This window comes from Equus quagga, chromosome 3 (genome assembly GCF_021613505.1).
Source record: "Equus quagga isolate Etosha38 chromosome 3, UCLA_HA_Equagga_1.0, whole genome shotgun sequence".
Taxonomy (NCBI): domain Eukaryota; kingdom Metazoa; phylum Chordata; class Mammalia; order Perissodactyla; family Equidae; genus Equus; species Equus quagga.
This window is the reverse complement of record NC_060269.1, coordinates 52,250,166-52,270,231: the sequence shown is the minus strand read 5'-3', so window position 1 is coordinate 52,270,231 and position 20,066 is coordinate 52,250,166. Positions and strand designations below refer to the sequence as shown.

The 20,066-nt window shown below is 35.4% G+C and overlaps 1 protein-coding gene across 1 annotated transcript in view; it reads left to right on the top strand.

The window, feature by feature from the left end:
- The window catches only part of SPOCK3 (SPARC (osteonectin), cwcv and kazal like domains proteoglycan 3), a 461,901-nt gene that overhangs the window by 407,013 nt on the left and 34,822 nt on the right, over positions 1-20,066 (top strand). The window contains exon 7 of the mRNA XM_046656940.1: positions 8,150-8,269. Within this exon, the coding sequence (XP_046512896.1) occupies positions 8,150-8,269 (120 nt within the window). The remainder of the gene's footprint in view (positions 1-8,149; positions 8,270-20,066) is intronic.

The following is a 20,066-nucleotide window of genomic DNA, read 5'->3' as shown; positions in this document are numbered from 1 at the left end:
GATAAACTCTTTCAGAAATGTGGAAATCTGTGTCATTTATTCATTAAATATTTATTAATCATCGCTTTACATGCTAACACAGCTAGGTATAAAAAATAGGGATAATTAAAGAATATATGATATCCATACTCAAATAATGAAGAGTGGAGTTCGAAAAAAGGAAACTCTCCCTACTCCTCTTTAACCTGAAATAAGCTTTGTGCTATTCAGAGTCTTTTATTCTTACATTGTCTTTCTCATGTGTCCAGGACATTGTGGCCTATGTACTGAAGTGTAGGGGTTGGTGCTGAAAGATAAATTCCTTGGACTTTTCTTTGTGTAATAGATTTAATCTTGCAAGAAAATATTCACATCAAGGGAAACGTAAGCCCTTTTACTTTTAGAGTAGTTGTTTTCTGCGGGGGGTTTTCATTGTACCTCATCCACACATCAACCTAATCCCATCAAGGAGACTGCCAGAACCTATATACTTTAAATTGTTAGAGGAAGTTTATTTACTGAGACAGAGGTGTGGTGATGTTTCATTTCTTCACTTCACAGAAAATCAGACTTAGGAAAATCTTTTCTTTACCAAAATCTCATGAGTGGAAAAATATACCAAATATGTTTGGGTACATTTTGTAATTATTTTCTTACATTTAGCAAGAGTGAATGATAATTTGAGAAAATTTTTTTTAAAACCTTAGGAATTATACCTAATAGAGACAGTAATCAGCTTACTCAATCCACAATTGGAACAAAACTTATAACATTCTCTCAAAATTAGTGCACAGTTACAATGTAGACTTCGATTTGAGTCTTCCCAGAGCATCCTCTGCCTACAAGTTTGTATGTATTTAGATCTGAGCTTGTTATTACATAAAATGGTTTTAATGAACAACTCATAGTAACAGACATCAGTATTCTTTCTTTAATAAATGATAATAAATAATTATATTTAAGTATGTTACAGTGTAAGTGTATCAGGAACATTTTAACTTTTTTTGGTAAAAAGCATAGAGTGTGGTACCTATCAAAATGTAAGAACCTATGAAAATGTTTGTTACTGGAAAAATATTTATTGGTCCTAAAATAAAAAATGAAAAGAAAAATGAATAATCAAAATGACTGTGTTTAACTTAATAGTTATAAAATATGTCAACCTCATTAATTTTTAAATTTTATGTTATAAAATTTAATTAAATTTCAGGAAGTATGTGGTTTAAATTTTCTGATTTGGCAAGAATTCCTGCTTTGTCTAATGCTTTCACGTAAAACAGTGCCAATTTCATATTCAATGAGTTAGTTGTTGGCAAAAGAAAATTAACTTCCAAAATTATAAAAATATTTTCCAAGATTTTATACCTAAAATATTGTTAATGTATGCTGCAGGTTGGGGCCTCCCAAAATAAAATATCTTGGACTTCTGGAATGTTCCCAATGTCTCTCCATCAATTCTCACTATGTGTGATCCTCTCTGAGTAATATCAAGAACCTCGAAGGTGAATACACAAGTATCCTTGTGTAGACCTGTCATTGATAATTTGTATTATTTATTGGTAGGGGAAAAGATTCTAGTTTAGCATAATAGAAATTGTTCTGAATTAGGAGTTCCAGATTTGCCACCAAATAACTATGATTTCAAATGAGGTAACAAATTCTCAAAGCTAATAGGTGTTATAAAGGAAGCTAATGCCTCAATGTTTGATTTAATGAATATGATCAACAAATGTTAATTGTCCTCCCTCAGCTCTCATCCCCTCAATACACGTTTAGTATAGCCCAGTGGTTTCCATGAAGAAAAGAGACAGGGCGTGGAGGGGAGGGACACTGTGTCACTGATTTTCAATTGTGGGGTTAAAAAGTCAAAAGATATGGAAGGAATTGTAATGAAAATCAGCAATACACCTCCTGCCCCACTTCTCCTCATCCCCACCCCTGGGTCACAGAGCTAATCAGTTTTAAGACTTACTGGTTTTCCCCATCTGGTGATGAGCTCATTTGTGAAATAGCTATTTATCAACTTCAAACATTACCTTTAGATTTTCTGCTTTGATGAGAATATATTTCACTTCCCTCCCACTTTCCAATATAATTATATGGCTATTCTTTGTTTTGCACTGGTTACAACTTAAAAAGCAAAACATTAGCAAAAAAAACAAAAACACTTAACCATCTGTTTCCAGTTCCATAGACGTCTCTTGCTTCCTCATTTTGTAAAACTAGGACATTAGCACAACTCTGTGTTGTGTCTATGTGTCTTCACTTCCACATCCCTACATCTAGTGACAACAGTTGGACCATTCATTGCCAAAACTGACAGCACTTAAATTATATTCTATAACCATTGTTAAGTCTTCTGTGAATTCTTTATAAAGTGAGTCAATTTGTATATTAAGGACTTTTACAATATCGTGATGGTGTAAATATTGTTCACTGAAGAGTAAGAATTTATACTAGAATTACATCTGTATAAAAGCATTTTTTCTGCCTCAATGGAGAGTATTACTAGCATCAATTTTAAATGCATTCTACCATTTCACATCCCAATTGCCTCATCATGGCTATGATAAGTTATTACAAGTTCCCAATCAGACACTATTCTGTCAAATCACACTCTCCCCACTACCCACCAGATTTGTCGCTCCCTGAGCTGTCCACCTGCTTGCTCTGTCTTTAGATGGACTACACAGCTAGTTTGAATACTGTGCTTCTCAATTTTTCTTGAGTGCAGTCCCTCTTTTGTGAATTTCATGTCTTTGTTTTTCTTAATTTCCTCTCCTGTTTTGCTGCAGCCCGTTCTCATGGTGGCATGGAATGCAAAAATCTCTGAGTTCCTGCATATCTAAAAGTGCCTTTATTATGCTCTGTTGATTGATAATTGAGTAGAGATGGAATCCTGGATTAAATCCATTTTTCTTAGAATTTTGAAGGCTTGTTTCATATTCTTCTATAATTCATTATTGCTAGTGATTATTGGGATACCAAGCTGATTCTTTGCCTTTTGTGGCAAACATTTGTTTGATTTTGTCTGATTGTTTATTTTTGCTTTCTTCCTGAAAGCCCATATAATCTTCTTATATTTCATATTCTAACTTTTAAAAGATGTCTTGGTGTGAATGTGTATATGTGTATGTTTAATTCATTCAGCTAAGAACTCGGTGGTCCATCTCTCTCTGAAAACTTCTCTCATTTTGCTGTGATAGGAATTATTTTCTATATTTTTAAAATAATTTTATCCATTTAAAATTCTTCTTTCTCTTTTAATAACTTCCATAAGTTAGATATTGGACTTCTTGACTGATCCTTCATGTCTCCTATCCTTTCTTTTATGTCCTTCCTCTCTAGAATCCCTCAATTGTTTTTATTTTACATTCTAAAATATTTTTTAGCTTTATTCCCACTTATTCTATTACATGTTTTGTCTTATCAAATTTGCGAGTATGTGTATGCATATATATATAAATACATATGTAACTTTTTAGATTTCCAAGACCTCCTGCCTTTTTGATTGTTTGCTTTGCATAACACCATGCTTTAAAGAATAATTTGACATAATTGAAGAACCTTGCATTGAAACCTAGCTTCTCTTTTATTCAAATTTAATTTAAAATCCTATTTATTTTGTTATTATAATTCGTTATTCTGTTATTCATTCCTGATTACAAATACAATTAGATGAATGAGTACCAAGCACTGTTCTCGTTCACCACTGGCTATAAAATTTAAGGCAGTGATTTAACTTCAGTGTCCCACTTTCCATAGCTATAAAAAAATGATAATAATCCTTTACCTAATCTTCCCAGCTTGATACTAAAATCAAATGTGAAACCTCATTAAAGACATTTCCTGCTGTATAAATGCAAGATATTATTTATAGAAAAAACAATCCATGTAGTAGAACTGTTGGAAATTATGAAGAAAAGGCATAAATTGACTTCTTATGGAAAAGAATAGTAGTAAATCACTGATGTTTTGCTAACATCATACATCTCTGCCGTAATGATCATGTCACGTCACTACAATCATAACTTACTGAAACGGAAATTTACAAGCTCTGAGTGAAGCAATGCTTGACTTGTTTGCTCTAAGTTGGAGAAACTACTTGGTTGTTGTCATTATCATTATTATTATTTTTGGGACTACGGATTAAGACCTTGGACTCTGAAGTCTATCTTTTTGGATTCAGAATTTAGCTCTGCCACTTATCTGTCTGACCTCAGGCAAGTTCTATAGCTCTCAATGCCTCAATTTCCTAACACTTAAATAGAAGGAATAGTAGTATAATCTTCATAGGGTTTTTATAAGGATTAAACATGTTAATGTATGTAAAGTACTTAGAGAGCATGCAGTGTTAGCTGCTGTTATCATTATTACTACAAGATTCCTAATTCCTAAAATATTCCATTGCAATACATGAATAACCTTATGTTGAAACTTAAGCTAAAAAATATGTGACATACAATAAAGGTATATAAATTCTCATATTTGGGTAAATTTTTTTAAATGCTATTATTCTTATGTATAAATTACTTAATTTCATAAAAATCATACAAGTTCACAAATATTTCATTAGATATACATGGTAAGCACTATGTCATTAATAGTTACTAATGCAATAAAAGAAAAGAAAGTTCATACCTATCTGTTCAACAAACTTTTTTATCATTCTTCAGCAGATATGTTATTAGATAAAAACTTGTTCTTGGGGCTGGCCCCGTGGCCGAGTGGTTAAGTTCGCGCGCTCCGCTGCAGGCGGCCCAGTGTTTCGTCAGTTCGAATCCCGGGCGCGGACATGGCACTGCTCATCAAACCACGCTGAGGCAGCGTCCCACATGCCACAACTAGAACGACCCACAACTAAGAATATGCAACTATGTACCGGGGGGCTTTGGGGAGAAAAAGGAAAAAAAATAAAATCTTTAAAAAAAAAAAAAAAAAACTTGTTCTTTGCTGGGTGTCGAGGGAAAAAACATAAGATGAATAAGGAAAATAGAGAACTAAAATTCATTTTTAAATGTGTATTTGTTTTAAGTAGATAATGCATTAATATGCTTTAAATTTCAAAGTACAAAGGTACATATACTGAAGTCTCCCACCAACACATATCCCTCTACCCAATCCTGTTACAGAGGTGGCAATATTTCAATCTTGTATGTGTATTTCCAGAGATATTTTAAGCATATATAAGCAAAAGCATTTTTTTCGCCCTTTTTATGCAAAGGAAAGTACAGTCACGTCCATCATAATGACGTTTTGCTCAATGACAAACCACATATAAGATAGTGGTCCCATCAGATTAGTACTGGAAGGCCTAGGTGTGTAGTAGACTATACCACCTGGGTTTGTGTAAGTACACTCCATGATATTTGCACATTGCCAAAATCATCTAATAATGCATTTCTCGGAACACAACCCTGTCATTAGGCAAGACATGACTGTATACTAAACATCCTTTTCTGCTCCTTATCTTTTTTCATCGAAAGCTATGGATCTAGCTACCTATCAGTAGATAATGAGCTTCTTAATTTTGTTAATGACTCATGAGAGCTTCATTAGACGGATGCACCTGATTAATATCACCAGGCTACTGCTGATGGACGGTTTTGTTGTTATCACACCTCTTGCTATAAAAGTGCAGAATAAATATTATTGTACAATTTAAATGAGCTTATAAATGTGTAGGATACTTGTGTGATGATTTGTAAGAGAGGGAATTTCCTGGGTCAAGGATTAGATGCACTGCAATTAATTTTTAAATAAATTTTAAATTTTTTATTCATTTTTGAATATTAATACAGGTATATAGCACACAATTCAAAAGGAAAAAACAAGTGAATGGCAAAAATAAGACTACCTCACACCATTTTCCTCCATTCATCCAATTCCCCTTACTGGAGATAATTAGACTTACCAGCTTTGTATATATCCTTCCAGGGATATGTGACGCATATATAAACTTATATGTATATGTAGAATTCCTTTGGTTTTCTTCTGATAGCAGTTTACAGGATCAGAAGACTTTTGCCGGGATGTTTGTTTAAACAGAGATACCAGGCTAAAGAGTAAATGTTCACCTTAGGAGCATACTATTTACTGCCTCATCACTCAGTCTCAGACGTTGTAGATCTTATCAGTAAAAGTAATGCTTTCTTTGACTTTCACTATAGCTCATTGTTTTCCTTACATGAAATGACAGTGAGAAATTCTGTACTTTGCTCTTTCCTTGACCAAGGATTTTCAAACCTACACTTGGCACACAACGTGCATTCTGGGATTCCTTTGTATCATCTTCCAAGAAATTCCTTTCACCTCTCTATTAAATCTTTTATTTCTGTGTCTCAGCCATCTTCTTTCTTGATTTTCTCTGTAGTGTATCATATTTTCCTGTAGCTTGCGGAGGAAAGGTTATGTGAGTGGTTAATGTTTTGGATCATATGTATTTAAAAATCTCTTTAGCTTACTCTCCCACCTGATTTTTCTGGATGTAAGATTCTCAGTTTAAAATATGAAATAATTTTTCAATGTCTTCCTGACTGTCAATGTTGCTGTTGAAAAATCTGAAGACATGTTGATTCCTTCATCTTTGTGTATGAAAATTTTGTTACCCTCGCCCATGGCAGCTTGTAGGATCTTCTTTTTTGCCTCCAGTGTTGTGAAATGTCACAATAATTTGCTGGTATGGGTCATCCACCTTACTAGATATTGAGAAGGTCCTATGGATCTGGAATTTTACTCCCTTTAAAAGTAGGAAATGGTGTTAAATTATACAGTTGTTCTTTAGTATCCCCAGGAATTGGTTCCAAGAGTCCTGTGAATACCAAAAACTTTCAGTGCTTAAGTTCTTTGTCTAAAATGGTGTGGTATTTGCATATAGCCTACACACATCCTCCCTAATACTTTAAATCATCTCTAGATTACTTATGATACCTAATACAGTGTAAATGCTATGTAAATAGTTGTGATACTGTATTGTTTAGGGAATAATGACAGAAAGAATGTCTGTACATCTTCAGTATAGACACAACCATCATAGGCCTTTGGAACCATGGTTGGCTGAATCCATGGATCTGGAACCCACCATTAGTGAGAACTAACTGTATTACATCATGTTATGCTATTTTATGTTATCTTATACATGTTACATTATATAATACATATTGCAATATAACATATATAGTATATATTTGATGTAATGAAACATTTATAATAGTATAAATTATTACTTTTAACAAAATGAACAAGGGAATACTATTAAAGAGTGCTTATCAGTTCAGGAAATTGCACATTTGCTACTTATTAGACCTATTGTAAGAATATGCTCTAAACAATGTAAATAAGTATTTTTTATATTTTCAAAATATTCGGCAACAAATTACTGAATTTGACATACCATATTTTAGCATTAGTCTGACAGACACACACACATGTATACACACACACATATATAAAAAATATATTTTGCTACTCTTTATTGTATAGACTATTTTAAAGAATATAATTATTGATAAACAGTATTTTTAAGAAAACAAAGAGGATTAATTTAAGTTCCAAATGTGAAAGTTTGCTAACACTTTACTTTTACAACAGAAACATGATAACATTTAAAAAAATATTTTACAATCTTTCCTAATAAATAAGAGAGTGCTTCCTTCTCTGTGCTTAAAACAATATGTAGGATTAAGCCAAATAGAAACAGCATATATTTATAATTGATAATTCCTACATATATTGAATTACTAATGAGGATTTATAAATTATAATATAATAGATATGGCCAATAATAAATGTATTAGTATTCATTTTGGATTTTCAACTCCTTATACCTCAGATGACCCACCACCTTACCATGACAAAAGTGTTCAGCTCATAAATATTATGACAATTTATGTGATGTTAGCAATAAGAACCTTCAATCAAGTGTTACATTCCACTGAGGCGTGGAAGTTGAATCCTGCTTAATAATATTTCTTAATTAAATAAAATATTATTGTTGTATTACATCTTATGTTTTGTATGCATATTTGTTTTCAGTTTTTGAAAAGTCAAAACACAATGCGTAATTGTATGACTTTCTTTTAGTTGTTACCTTTTGGAATACTTTGAGAATCAACATTGACATTATGCTAAATTATTACTCAAGGTTTGTGTTGTTTCTCTTTGTTTTCAGCGTGCAGCGACCTGGAGTTCAGGGAAGTGGCAAACAGATTGCGGGACTGGTTCAAGGCTCTTCATGAAAGTGGAAGCCAGAACAAGAAGACGAAAGCATTACTGAGGCCCGAGAGAAGCAGTAAGATGTCTAAATTTGATATGTGTCATTGTGTTTGATATGGGATTTTATTTCCAATGAATCACTTAGATCAAAACACATATTTCAGAATTTATCCTTTACTTCGATGCCGAACAAAAATGAGAACATTGTGATTACTTCCAAGCACACTCATAACATTTTGCAAGGAAATAAAGCATTTATGACAACTCTGGTTAGAAGAACAAGTATCCCCTCAGAGACAGCATTTAGATTCCAGTTGAATTGAAAGACTAGGAATATTTTTCAGGGTTTTGATAAAAGTGGTAAAGAGTAGAACAACACAGAAAATAAAGGTAAGAATCTTGGAGTACTTAGATTTTTAGGGAACACAATTGGCCACACCCCCAAATTAGCCTTTTCATGATTGCTTTGCAGACATTCCTAGTTTGACTCACCCATGACAGTAGACAAAAAGTATATTGTCAATGACACTCGGCAAATCAAATTCATAAAACGAAGAAAACAATTAGAGCCATCTGAATCTTATATGATTCTTTCATCATCTGTAGAATCTCCCAAAAACATTTTTTAATTCTTTAGAAATAGGAAATGCAAATTGAAATAGCACGCTCCTGATTAACTTTATGAAATTTTCATTTTGTATTTTTTCATTTATAAAAAAATATTTATTATGCATTTAATGCATGTAAAGATATTGAAGCATGAGATTAATTTTAGGAACTTTCAAATATTGAAGCATTTGCTCTAAAATGCAACAAGAGAGGTAGAGCAGTAATTATGAGCAGCATCTTGTAGCTGACAAGGAAAATCCCAAGAAAATCCTCAAATATCAGTTTCCAGTAAAATCAGTTAAGATGGCATAGTCATTCATAAGCTGTATTTCCTAAAATGCCTCATTTGTTTTCTTCTCAACAAGGAATTTTCTGTAATATCAATCTTTTGTATTTATGAATCTTATTTATGTTCTCAGAGAATTTAATAATTCTTTTTAATTAACCTATCTAATTAAGCTATCACCAATAGACATAATAATTGTCTTCGTGTGATGACTATGTATGTTTCGTCTTATGAAGTTCAGAAAGACATTAGAGTATTTTCCTTCCCTGTAGGATTGTTTCCCAGGTTTGTCTTCAGAATTATTGTGTAAATTTTGGCCAGATGTTAATTTTATTGATGCCCTGAGAGAAAGATGCCTGATCTTACCTAGTGTAAACAATAAAATACATTTGCCCTGTTTCATGAAAGAAACATATCTGGAGTTGGGTAAAGATTGATATTGATAGTGATTTTTTAAAAATTCATATCCACACCTGTCTTCCCAATACTCATACTTGAATACTTTTATTGCTTGCTCTCCAATTTCTCTGTTGAACTTGAGTTCAGACCAATAATCCCCCCCATATTTGGAGATGGATGAAAGGAGAGCATGTAGAACACTCAGCACGGTGCCTGGTTAATATTACACGTTCATCAATATTATTTCCCTTTCCAACTTTTTCTTGAAAGAAAATGAAATGCTCTTAATATAGTGGATTAACTACAAGAAGCTCCTTGAGAATTGAAGATCTTTGGAAAGTAAATGAAAAAGTGGGTACAGGATTATTTGTACTACTTGAAAGTCTCAGAGGTCAACTAGAAGTAGATTTCCCCAAAAAAATTATGCATTAGAACAGATATGAGAAACCCCTAGATAAGAAATGGCTCGTTCCCTCAACTCCTCAGATCTGTACACCCTTTGGGTGAGTCCTCTCTTGACTCCATCATATTTAATTTGTGAACCAATCTTTCAATATAATACTCCCCTTCTCCTTTCTATCGTTGATTTTCCTTCACAGCTTTCTCACTATCTACCATAGTGATGATCTACCTGTTTATTTTGTTTATTGTCTCTCTCTCTCCCCCCAGTAGACTACTGTAAACTCAATGAAGGAAAAGATCTTTGCTCACCACTGTATTATCAGAGCATAGAATAATTTGGCACAAGTATTCACTAAATAAAAGTGAGTAGAACTATGGATGGCTGAAGCAAAGAAGCACACAAAAATACCGCATTGTGTGAATATACCATAATTTAATCAACCAATTATTCACCTAGGAATGATTGTATTATTCTCTCCATGACAATCAATTCTACAGTTAACTGGTATGCTTTTATTTCTATGAGACAGATTCCAAGCAGTGGAAGTAATGGGTCAAAATGTACATGTATGTAAATTATAAACAATGATAGATGTTGCCAGATAGCTTTGCAAAAAGCTTAGGGCATTCCTAACGTCTAACAGCAAAGCATGAGAGTTAATTTTTGTCTTCATCCCTGCCAACAAAAAAAATAACCCTTTTTTTTTTAACTTTTTCATTATAGCGAGCATGCCATTATATTTCATTATTAATATAATTTGTATTTCCTGTATTAATAGTGAATTTGAACATAAAATATTGGCAAGAGGGAGACTTTTGCACTGCAAAACAAAACAAAATGTCTTAGTCATCTCAGGTTGCTATAATAAAATACCATAGACTAGGTGCATTAAACAATAGACATTTATTTCTCAAATTCTAGAGGCTGGGAATTTCTAGATCAAGGTGCCAACAGGTTGGGTTTTTGGTGAGGGCCCTCTTCTTGGCTTGTAGACAGCTCTATTCCCACATGGCAGAGAGAGAAACATCTCTCTAGGGTCTCTTCTTGTTAGAGCACTAATCCCGTCATGAGGGCTCTACCTTCATGACCTAATTACTTCTCACAGGCCCCATCTCCAAATGCCATCATGTTGGAGGGTGGGGCTTCAGCATGTGAAGTTTGGGATGACACACTTCAGCCCATAGCACGAAACAAAACAAAAACACCATAAGTTATGTCAATGTATATGTTTTATAATTGTATTTAATCAAGTACTTGTGTTTTTGATAGTTTTTGCTATATGTGTTGGCTGCTCTATTTTTTAGAACATATGGGCTTATTTCTATTCTACCCTTTAATAAATTATGCTTCTTATCACTTTATTTTTTTTCTTAAAGATTGGCACCTGAGCTAACAACTGTTGCCAATCTTCTTTCTTGATTTTTTTTTTTCTGCTTTATCTCCCCAAACCACCCCCATACATAGTTGTATATCTTAGTTGCAGGTCCTTCTAGTTGTGAGATATGGGACGCTGCCTCAACGTGGCCTGACGAGCGGTGCCATGTCCGCGCCCAGGATCCGAACCCTGGGCCGCCGCAGCGGAGCCCGCAAACTTAACCACTCGGCCACGGAGCCGGCCCCTATCACTTAATTTTTTTACCCTATATCCTACTTACTACTTTTTAGCACAGATTTCACCTTATCTGAGAGTAATATTACCATTCTGCATTCAATTTTATGAAATTTTCCTGATTTACTTGCTAATATTTTATTTTCAATCTTTCCCTATTACTTAGAATTAAATGTCTTTCTTGTAAACATCCATAGTTGGGTTTTGAGTTTTCAATATGACAGTGAGCAGACTTTGTGATTTTTAAAAATAATTAAGATGTGGGGCTGGCCCCGTGGCTGAGTGGTTAAGTTCGTGCACTCTGCTGCAGGCGGCCCAGTGCTTTGTCGATTCAAATCCCGGGCGCGGACATGGCACTGCTCATCAAACCACGCTGAGGCAGCGTCCCACATGCCACAACTAGAACGACCCACAACGAAGAATATACAACTATGTACCGGGGGGCTTTGGGGAGAAAAAGGAAAAAAAAATAAAATCTTTAAAAAATAATAATAATTAAGATGTAATAAAGTAACATAAAGCACAGAAAAATATTCTGAGAAGACACAGAATGTTTGACATTTAGGCAGATTACCCAGAAGACAAACTCATTTTACAATCTCTTGTTAAGAGAAGACCAATAATCCAAGAAAATTTTGTCATTTTAACAGAGGGGAAAAAATCAAATTTTAGTTTTACATCAGTACAATATTTGATACTGACTTTAAAAACACTTATATGAATGAACACTTTAAATAGTTGTCAGCATTGATTATGACAAATAATATTTGGGGGAAATTTTATAATTATTTGTATTTATATATACACTTTAACAATTAGTCATTTTTTTTTTTTTTTGAGGAAGCTTAGCCCTGAGCTAACTACTGCCAATCCCCCTCTTTTTGCTGAGGAAGACTGGCTCTGAGCTAACATCCATGCCCATCTTCCTCTACTTTATACGTGGGACGCCTACCATAGCATGGCTTTTGCCGAGCGGTGCCATGTCTGAACCTGGGATCAGAACCGGTGAACCCCAGGCTGCCGAGAAGCAGAACATGCGAACTTAACTGCTGCGCCACCAGGCCGGCCCCATAGTCATTTTATTTTAGGATAAAACTATAGTTTTAGAGAATCGTATTTGGCATACCTCGCACATCAAGTTGCTTTATATCATTATTTTTCCTACTAGAGTCTTAGTTATATGGAGAAATTATAATTTTTAATTATAGTAATTTTTATTTTATACAGATAACTATGAGGTAAATAATTTTAAACTGTATGCATTAGCATTTTGTAGTAGATTAGTAGAACTTATGAATATACATTTTATACTTTTCATGGTCATACAGTTTTTCTAATAAAACGTTTAATTTGGTAAAAGTGAACACGTTTATTAATAGACCCAAATATATACAATTTAAACTATAAACCATAAAATTAGTTTGACCTATAAAAATTAGAGACAAAAAAGTATATACATTTAAAAACATTTTAGTGTTTTATCTTTTTAAGAAGTGATCTACATATTTAATGCATATACATTAATTACTTTAGCATGTCTAAGGTCTTAAGTTTCCAAAAGAGCTTGGAAATTACTTTTAAATTTCAAGTCCATTTATAAAACATGATCACTGGTGAAATAAATTTTATCGTAATAATGATTTAATTTATTAAAAACAAATTTATATTCTTTATAATCTTAAACATCTAGTAGATGTAATGCTAACTTATTCAGTCAGTATACCTCTATAAGTTTAGGAAGAACATATCCAAACAGAATAAAAATGTATGTTAGCATTATACCTAATGCTTTCAACTCTGAGGGTATAGTTGTTTTTATTAAATAAACAATATTAAACTGGTCTCTTTTGACAAAGTTTATTTAGATTATGGTAATTAAATTTTTAAAACATTTGATATTTACTTGTTATTCTTTATTTTTTTGCTGAGGAAGATTCACCCTGAGCTAACATCTGTTGCCAACCTTCCTCTTTTTTAATGTGATCTGCCACCACAGCGTGGCCGTTGACAGATGAGTGATGTGGTTCCACACCTGGGAACTGACTCCAGGCCGACAAAGCAGAGCTCGCCAAACATTAACTACTAGGCCATCAGGGCTGTCCCTACTTCTCATACTTGATAAAATACTTTTGAAAGTATTAGAGGGTTATTTTCCTACTTCTGGAAATTTTAGCAGTATGTCATTTATAAAAGAACTTATGTATGTCGAAGCCAATCAGAATAGAGCTTTCTTAGGAAATTTTATAATCAAATTTGGTAATACCATTTGGAGTTAGGAAAAAAATATATATATATGTATATACCCACACTCACACCTGCATGCACACACCCACACAGGTAGAGGGTTTATAGCTTTAATTAAAAAATTTTAGCCTTGAATCATATACAAGCATAGAAATATAAAACTCACTGGTTTATGTCTAAGAACTGTCTCTTATCCTTGTCTCACCTTTACTTTTTTTATGTTTGTGTTTATGGAGGATGGGATAAGTTACAGATACAGCTAAATATGAGAGCTGATGCTCCACCCCCATTTGGAGAGGAGACTTGAAGATTTTCTTTTGTCCTGATGTGTACTCTTACAGAGACTGTGGACTAGATTTTGCCTGAGGGACTGAGGAGAGACCAGTCATCCATCTGGGCGCTCCCAAAGCCCATCTGAGAAGACAAAATGTCCAGCCTGTTTCCAGTCAGCTTTTTTAGCCTCAGATGGTTTCTCTTGGAATCCCCATATCCCTTGACAGCCCGTGATGGGGCAAAGTCCTAAAGCTTGAGTGACTATAGGAGGTTGAGGGGCAAGAATGAGAAAACAAAGCCTCCATGAACACTTAGGTGATGACAACAGGATGCAAGGCTGTGTTCACTTCAAGTCATAGCACAATTAAAAAAAAAAAAGTCAAGGGGCCGGCCCCGTGGCCAAGTGGTTAAGTTCGTGCACTCCGCTACGGCGGCCCAGGGTTTCTCTGGTTCGGATCCTGGGCATGGACATGGCACTGCTCATCAGGCCACGTTGAGGTGGTGTCCCACGTACTGCAGCTAGAAGGACCCACAACTAAAATATACAACTATATACAGGGGTGATTTGGGGAGAAAAAGCAGAAAGAAAAAAAAAAGAAGATTGGCAACAATTGTTAGCTCAGGTGCCAATCTTCAGGAAAAAAAAGTCAAATAAAAACAAATCTGGACTAAGTAAAGAAAGGCTTTGGCAGAAGTGGAAAGAGGGAGGGAGGAGGTAAGGGTGTACAAAGATGACGGATCCAAAGATTTTCCGGAGCTGAAGGGAAGGTTGAAAGTGGTAAAAAAATGTGAAAGAGGAACAAGGATTGATGGGAAGGGAGAATTCTTAGATGAGACAGTTTGAGGAGATCCTGTTTCTCCATTGTAGTGTCAAGTTATCCTTAATGGAAGTTTGCCATTTGGGGAGATATTGGAAGGGAAGAGTGCCAAAGTGGTGTAACATATAGTCAGTGGAAGTTATGGGGGGAGGGATGCAAGGCATAGACTAATTATTTAAATAAATTAAGTAGGCACAAAAAAGCCAAGAATAGTCCTGCTCAACAGAAACAGTCAGAGATTAAATTCCCACTCAGAAAGAGCTGAAAATATTTCAATCTAGGAAGATTCTCACTCAAACAGAAAAGCATAGGGAAGAGTTCTGTTTAACAGAAGCAAAGTAACTTCTTCTTGTGCTACAACAGACAAATGTCCAAGGCACAGGGTTAGGAGTTGTGACTCTCCATTGATCCAAATCTCCCCAGCGAGGAAGGACACAAGGGGTCCTTTGAATATAAATTCCTGGGTGAAGACAATGGGTTCCAGGGGGTATTCTGCACTCCAAGTCATGGCACCATAAAAATGTCAAATAAAAGTAAATCTGGAGTAAGTAAAGAGAGATTTTATTTTAAAAGAGTTTTGTAATAGCAGGGCTGGCCCCGTGGCCGAGTGGTTAAATTCGCGTGCTCCACTGCAGGCGGCCCAGTGTTTCATTGGTTCGACTCCTGGGCACGGACATGGCACTGCTCATCAAACCACGCTGAGGGAGTGCCCCACATGCCACAACTAGAAGGACCCACAACGAAGAATATACAACTATGTACCGGGGGCTTTGGGGAGAAAAAGGAAAAAATAAAATCTTTAAAAAAAAAATTAAAAAATATTAAAAAAATAAAAAGACTTTTGTAATGGGGGAATGCTTCAACATAAAGACTTGCGAGCAACTCAAATCAAACAGAAAAAGGATTTTATTTTATAGGAGGGGGTAAGCAGGGCTAGCATACATTTGTCTGGGAGGAGGGCAAGTGGATGAGGCAAGCAGGTGGCAAAATTTAGACCCCCTTAACAGGAATATTTGTCTCTGTGGTCAGCAGATTCTCAGAATAAGCAGTTAAGGAGGGATGTTACACATCTTAGCGCTTTAGTCCTTGCTGAAACGTGTGGGAAAACTAAAGTTTAGGAGTCTATGGGAGAATAGCCTGACTAAAATGTGGCCAAGCCAAGTTCAGTGAGTGAGTAATGGGCACTTGTGAACACTTGGACAAACTGTATACCTAATGATAATCAATCCATTTATCTATTAAGGAAGAATATGAGACTCTTAAGCCTCTTATTTTACTCATAATTTTTATCTTTTTATATCTTTGATCTGTGGTTTGATATATTTCTTGCACTTGATTGTCTAGGCCACTAATTGGCGCTCAACAGTGACAATTCCCTCCTACAATTCACCTGTGGGGTAACTTAGCTGGGAAATTACATTTTTAATCTAGAAAGTAGTTCTGTATACTTTTTAAATATGTGCATGCTTAAACATCCATATGTATCTGTGTGTGTGTCTTAAAGTTAAGTAGATTATCTCCTCTCTTATTTATCCAACTCAAAATCTAATTGATTTTTCTCTCTCTGGCTTCCTGAGCCCTTTAAATATGTGATGGCTTTCCTTTGTCTGCTCACTGGGTCCTAGTCTATTTGGTGATGTCTCTTTATTGGCAATAGTCCCACAAGGGATGGAAAGAAATCTCACATTGGCCTTGCCTCAAAGCATCAGAAAGGCCACCAGTTCCCTGAGCCTTGGAGAAAGCCAGCTTCTGTGTCTCTTAGGCTGTCCTGGCCTCCTTTATGAAATCTATCTAGCCCCCAATACAGGGAGTAGCTATTGACCTTCCCCCAGGAGTCTATAATTTTCTGTAAGTCAGGTTCTTCTCAGAGTCTGTCACTTCCTATTCTCTACCCTTGGTATTCTGCATTCTGTTCTCCATTGTCCACCTACCCCGTGGGGAGGGGAGAGAAAGCTCGGTACTCGATACCGATTTGCATCCATTTGTCTTTACATTCTAACACTCATTTGACTGAAGAGAGAGTAATAGCAGATTGAAGTTGATCATGGGGAGGGAGCTTGCTGCATTCTGGGTAGACAGAATACCTTTCTTAAGCTTAATCAACCAAATTCAAATTTAATGTGGAAACACTGACAGATCTGAAGAACAATTTAGGGAAAGAATAGTAATGTTAGGGGCAAATATGTAAGGGAGAGCCAAAACATGTATATTTTTTGGTTATGCAAAGAAGAATGCTTAGATGCCAGTATCTATTGTTTAATGTGTACAATGTTACCTTTGAGATAGATATTTGTCTTTTGATGAATCTATATCTCTAATGACATTTAAATTAATATAATTTTCATTAAGATGGCCAACTTTTACTTTACTATCTAGAAATAGCACAGAGTTTAACTGCCTATGTTATTAGAATAATTGTGAATAGAATATATAGTTTCTTACAAAATAATTATCAAAACTTACATCTGGTTTCTTTTTTCCCTCTTTCTCCCCAAAACCCCCCAGTACATAGTTGTATATTTTTAGTCGTGGGTCCCTCCAACTGTGACATGTGGGATGCCGCCTCAGCATGGCTCGATGAGCAGTGCCATGTCCGCACCCAGGATTCGAACTGGCAAAACCCTGGGCCTCCTGAAGCAGAGTGCACGAACTTAACCACTCGGCCACGGGGCCGGCCCCCAAAACTTGCATCTGTTTGATCTAACTTATAGACTAATATAAAGTGAAACGTTAGTTAATGAGTTCCACAGGTGACTCTGAGCTGGCATTGAACTGGTCAGCATGCAGGAGGAGGATGGAGAAGAGAAGTCGGCCCATGTCTTCTTTGTTAGTACTTTCTATCCTTAAATAATCTGAACATTCAGTGCTCTACTTCATACAAAGCTGTAGATATGTGCTGTTTTCCAACCAAACACATAGAGCAATAAAGGCTCATAGTTACGATCCAGAAAAACTGGCCTTAAATATTGGGTAAAGAAAGAGCCAGTGCCTTGTTAAACATTGCTGAGCATGAATGCATATGTTAGATTGAACCATATGAAATTACCAATTTTACGACTATAAAAACAGTTTTTTAGGGGTCAACTTAATAAAAATCATCTGAAAATTCACTCCTTTACTTTTTATATGTAAGTTAATCTGTATACTTTAATAGTCTAAATTCTTTTCTTTTCCCAAGCAATGCATAGCTTCTTTCTCTTAACTTAATTTTTCCACAGTGTTATAATGAGTAAAAATACAAATTAAGCCATAACGTCCTTTGTTTTCCTTTAACCTTCTCTTATAACCCAGCTTCATTATATATTGACATAGCTGCTAATGACCTTTAAATTGTATGCAGACTGGGTAATATGCTCTCTAGCTTCATTTTTTTTTCTACTTATAAGACAGATTGCTAAAAACTATTAGTCAAGTTACTCTTGTGGCTTATCCATTGACTGCTGAGCTCTCTGTGGGTTCTAGCAGGTAATACAGGATTTTCTGATTAATGTAATTCCTCACAGTAGAGATGCTTGCTTCATATTTCCTGTTTTTTTGGAGTCCTAGAATGCTCTTCACCCAGCTATCTGTACTCCCTCACTTCATTCAGCTGGTTACTCAAATCTCGAGCATCAGATGCCTTCCCTTCTACTACATATTAAATAGCAACACCCCCACGGAGCATTCGCCTCCTCTTTACGCTGCTTTGCTTTGTTTTTCAGTGTATGTCACTTTCTTGTTGTTAAATGCCGTAAAGTTGGATCCAACTCCTGGTGACCCTATGAATGAGTGATGTCCAAGATGTCATGTCTTTAACAGCTCTACTCAGCTTCTGTAGACTCAGGCCTATGGGTTTCTTTTTGGAGTCAATCCATCTCATGTTTGGTCTTCCTCTTTTCCTGCTGCCTTCTACTTTTCCCAGCATTATTGTCTTTTCCAAAGAATCCTGTCTTCTCATGATGTGCCCAATAGGAGAGCCTCAGTTTTTATCATTTTTGCCTCCAGCGATCGTTCATGCTTAATTTGCTCTAGAACCTACTTGTTTGTCTTTCTGGCAGTCCAGGATATCCATAGAGCTCTGCTGCAACCCCATATTTCGAATGAATCAATTTTTTTTTCTTGTCAGCCTTTGTCACTGTCCAGTTTTCGCAGTGTTCATAATAATTGGGAATATGAGACTGTGGATAATCTTGGCCTTAGTCTCTAAGGACACTTCCTTACACTTGATGATCTTCCCTAATTCTTTCATTGCTACCTTCCAAGTGTCAGTCTTCTCTTGATTTCGTGGCTGCAGTCTCTATTTAAATTAAAGACTGAACCAAGGTACACAAAATCTTTACCAATTTCACTGTCTTTGTTGTCTCCATTAAAGTTGTATAGGTCTTCTGTAGTCATGATTTCTGTCTTCCTAATGTTCAAATGCAGTCCTGCTTTGGCACTTTCTTCTTTGGCACTTTCTTCTTTCAGTTTCATCAGAAGTCATTTCAAGTCATTGCTGTATTCTGCTAGTAACATGGTGTCAGCTGCATACTTACATTGTTGAAATTTCTTCACCAATTTTCACTCTTCCTTTATCTGAGGCTAGCCCAGTTTTTTGTATATTTTTTTGCATACAGATTAAACAGATAGATAAAATACATTCTTGTCTGATAATGTAACCTGTAGGAAACCATTGCATCTCTCCATATTTTGTCCTAACAGGTGGCTTCTTGTCCACAATACAGGTTATGCATCAGGACAATCAAGTGCTGAGGCACGCTCATTTCTTTCAGAGTAGCCCATAACTTGTCACCATCCACACAAAGACTTTACTGTAGTCTATAAAACGTAGACTAACCATCTTCTGAAATTCTTTGGAGCACTTGAGGAGCCAATGAATCTTGTGTACCTCTCCCTTTTTGAATTCCAGGTTGTACTTTAGCCATTTCTTGCTCCATATAAAGTAAAAGCCTTCATTGCAGCACATTGAACATCACTTTACTTGCATGGGAAATTAGAGTGATGATCCCATAGTTATTGCAGTCCTTCTCACCCCCTTTCTTGGGGATTGGAATATATACTGAGTGTTTCCAGTCTGTAGACCACTATTTTGTTTTCCATGTCTGTTGGCATATTCTTGTTAGAATTTTGACAGATTCTGTCTCTGTAGCTTGAAATAATTCCATTGATCTCCCATCTACTCTGGTGACTTATTTCAAGGCAGCTTTCACTTCACATTCTAAAATTGTGGGTTCTGCTTCATAGGAGTCCTCT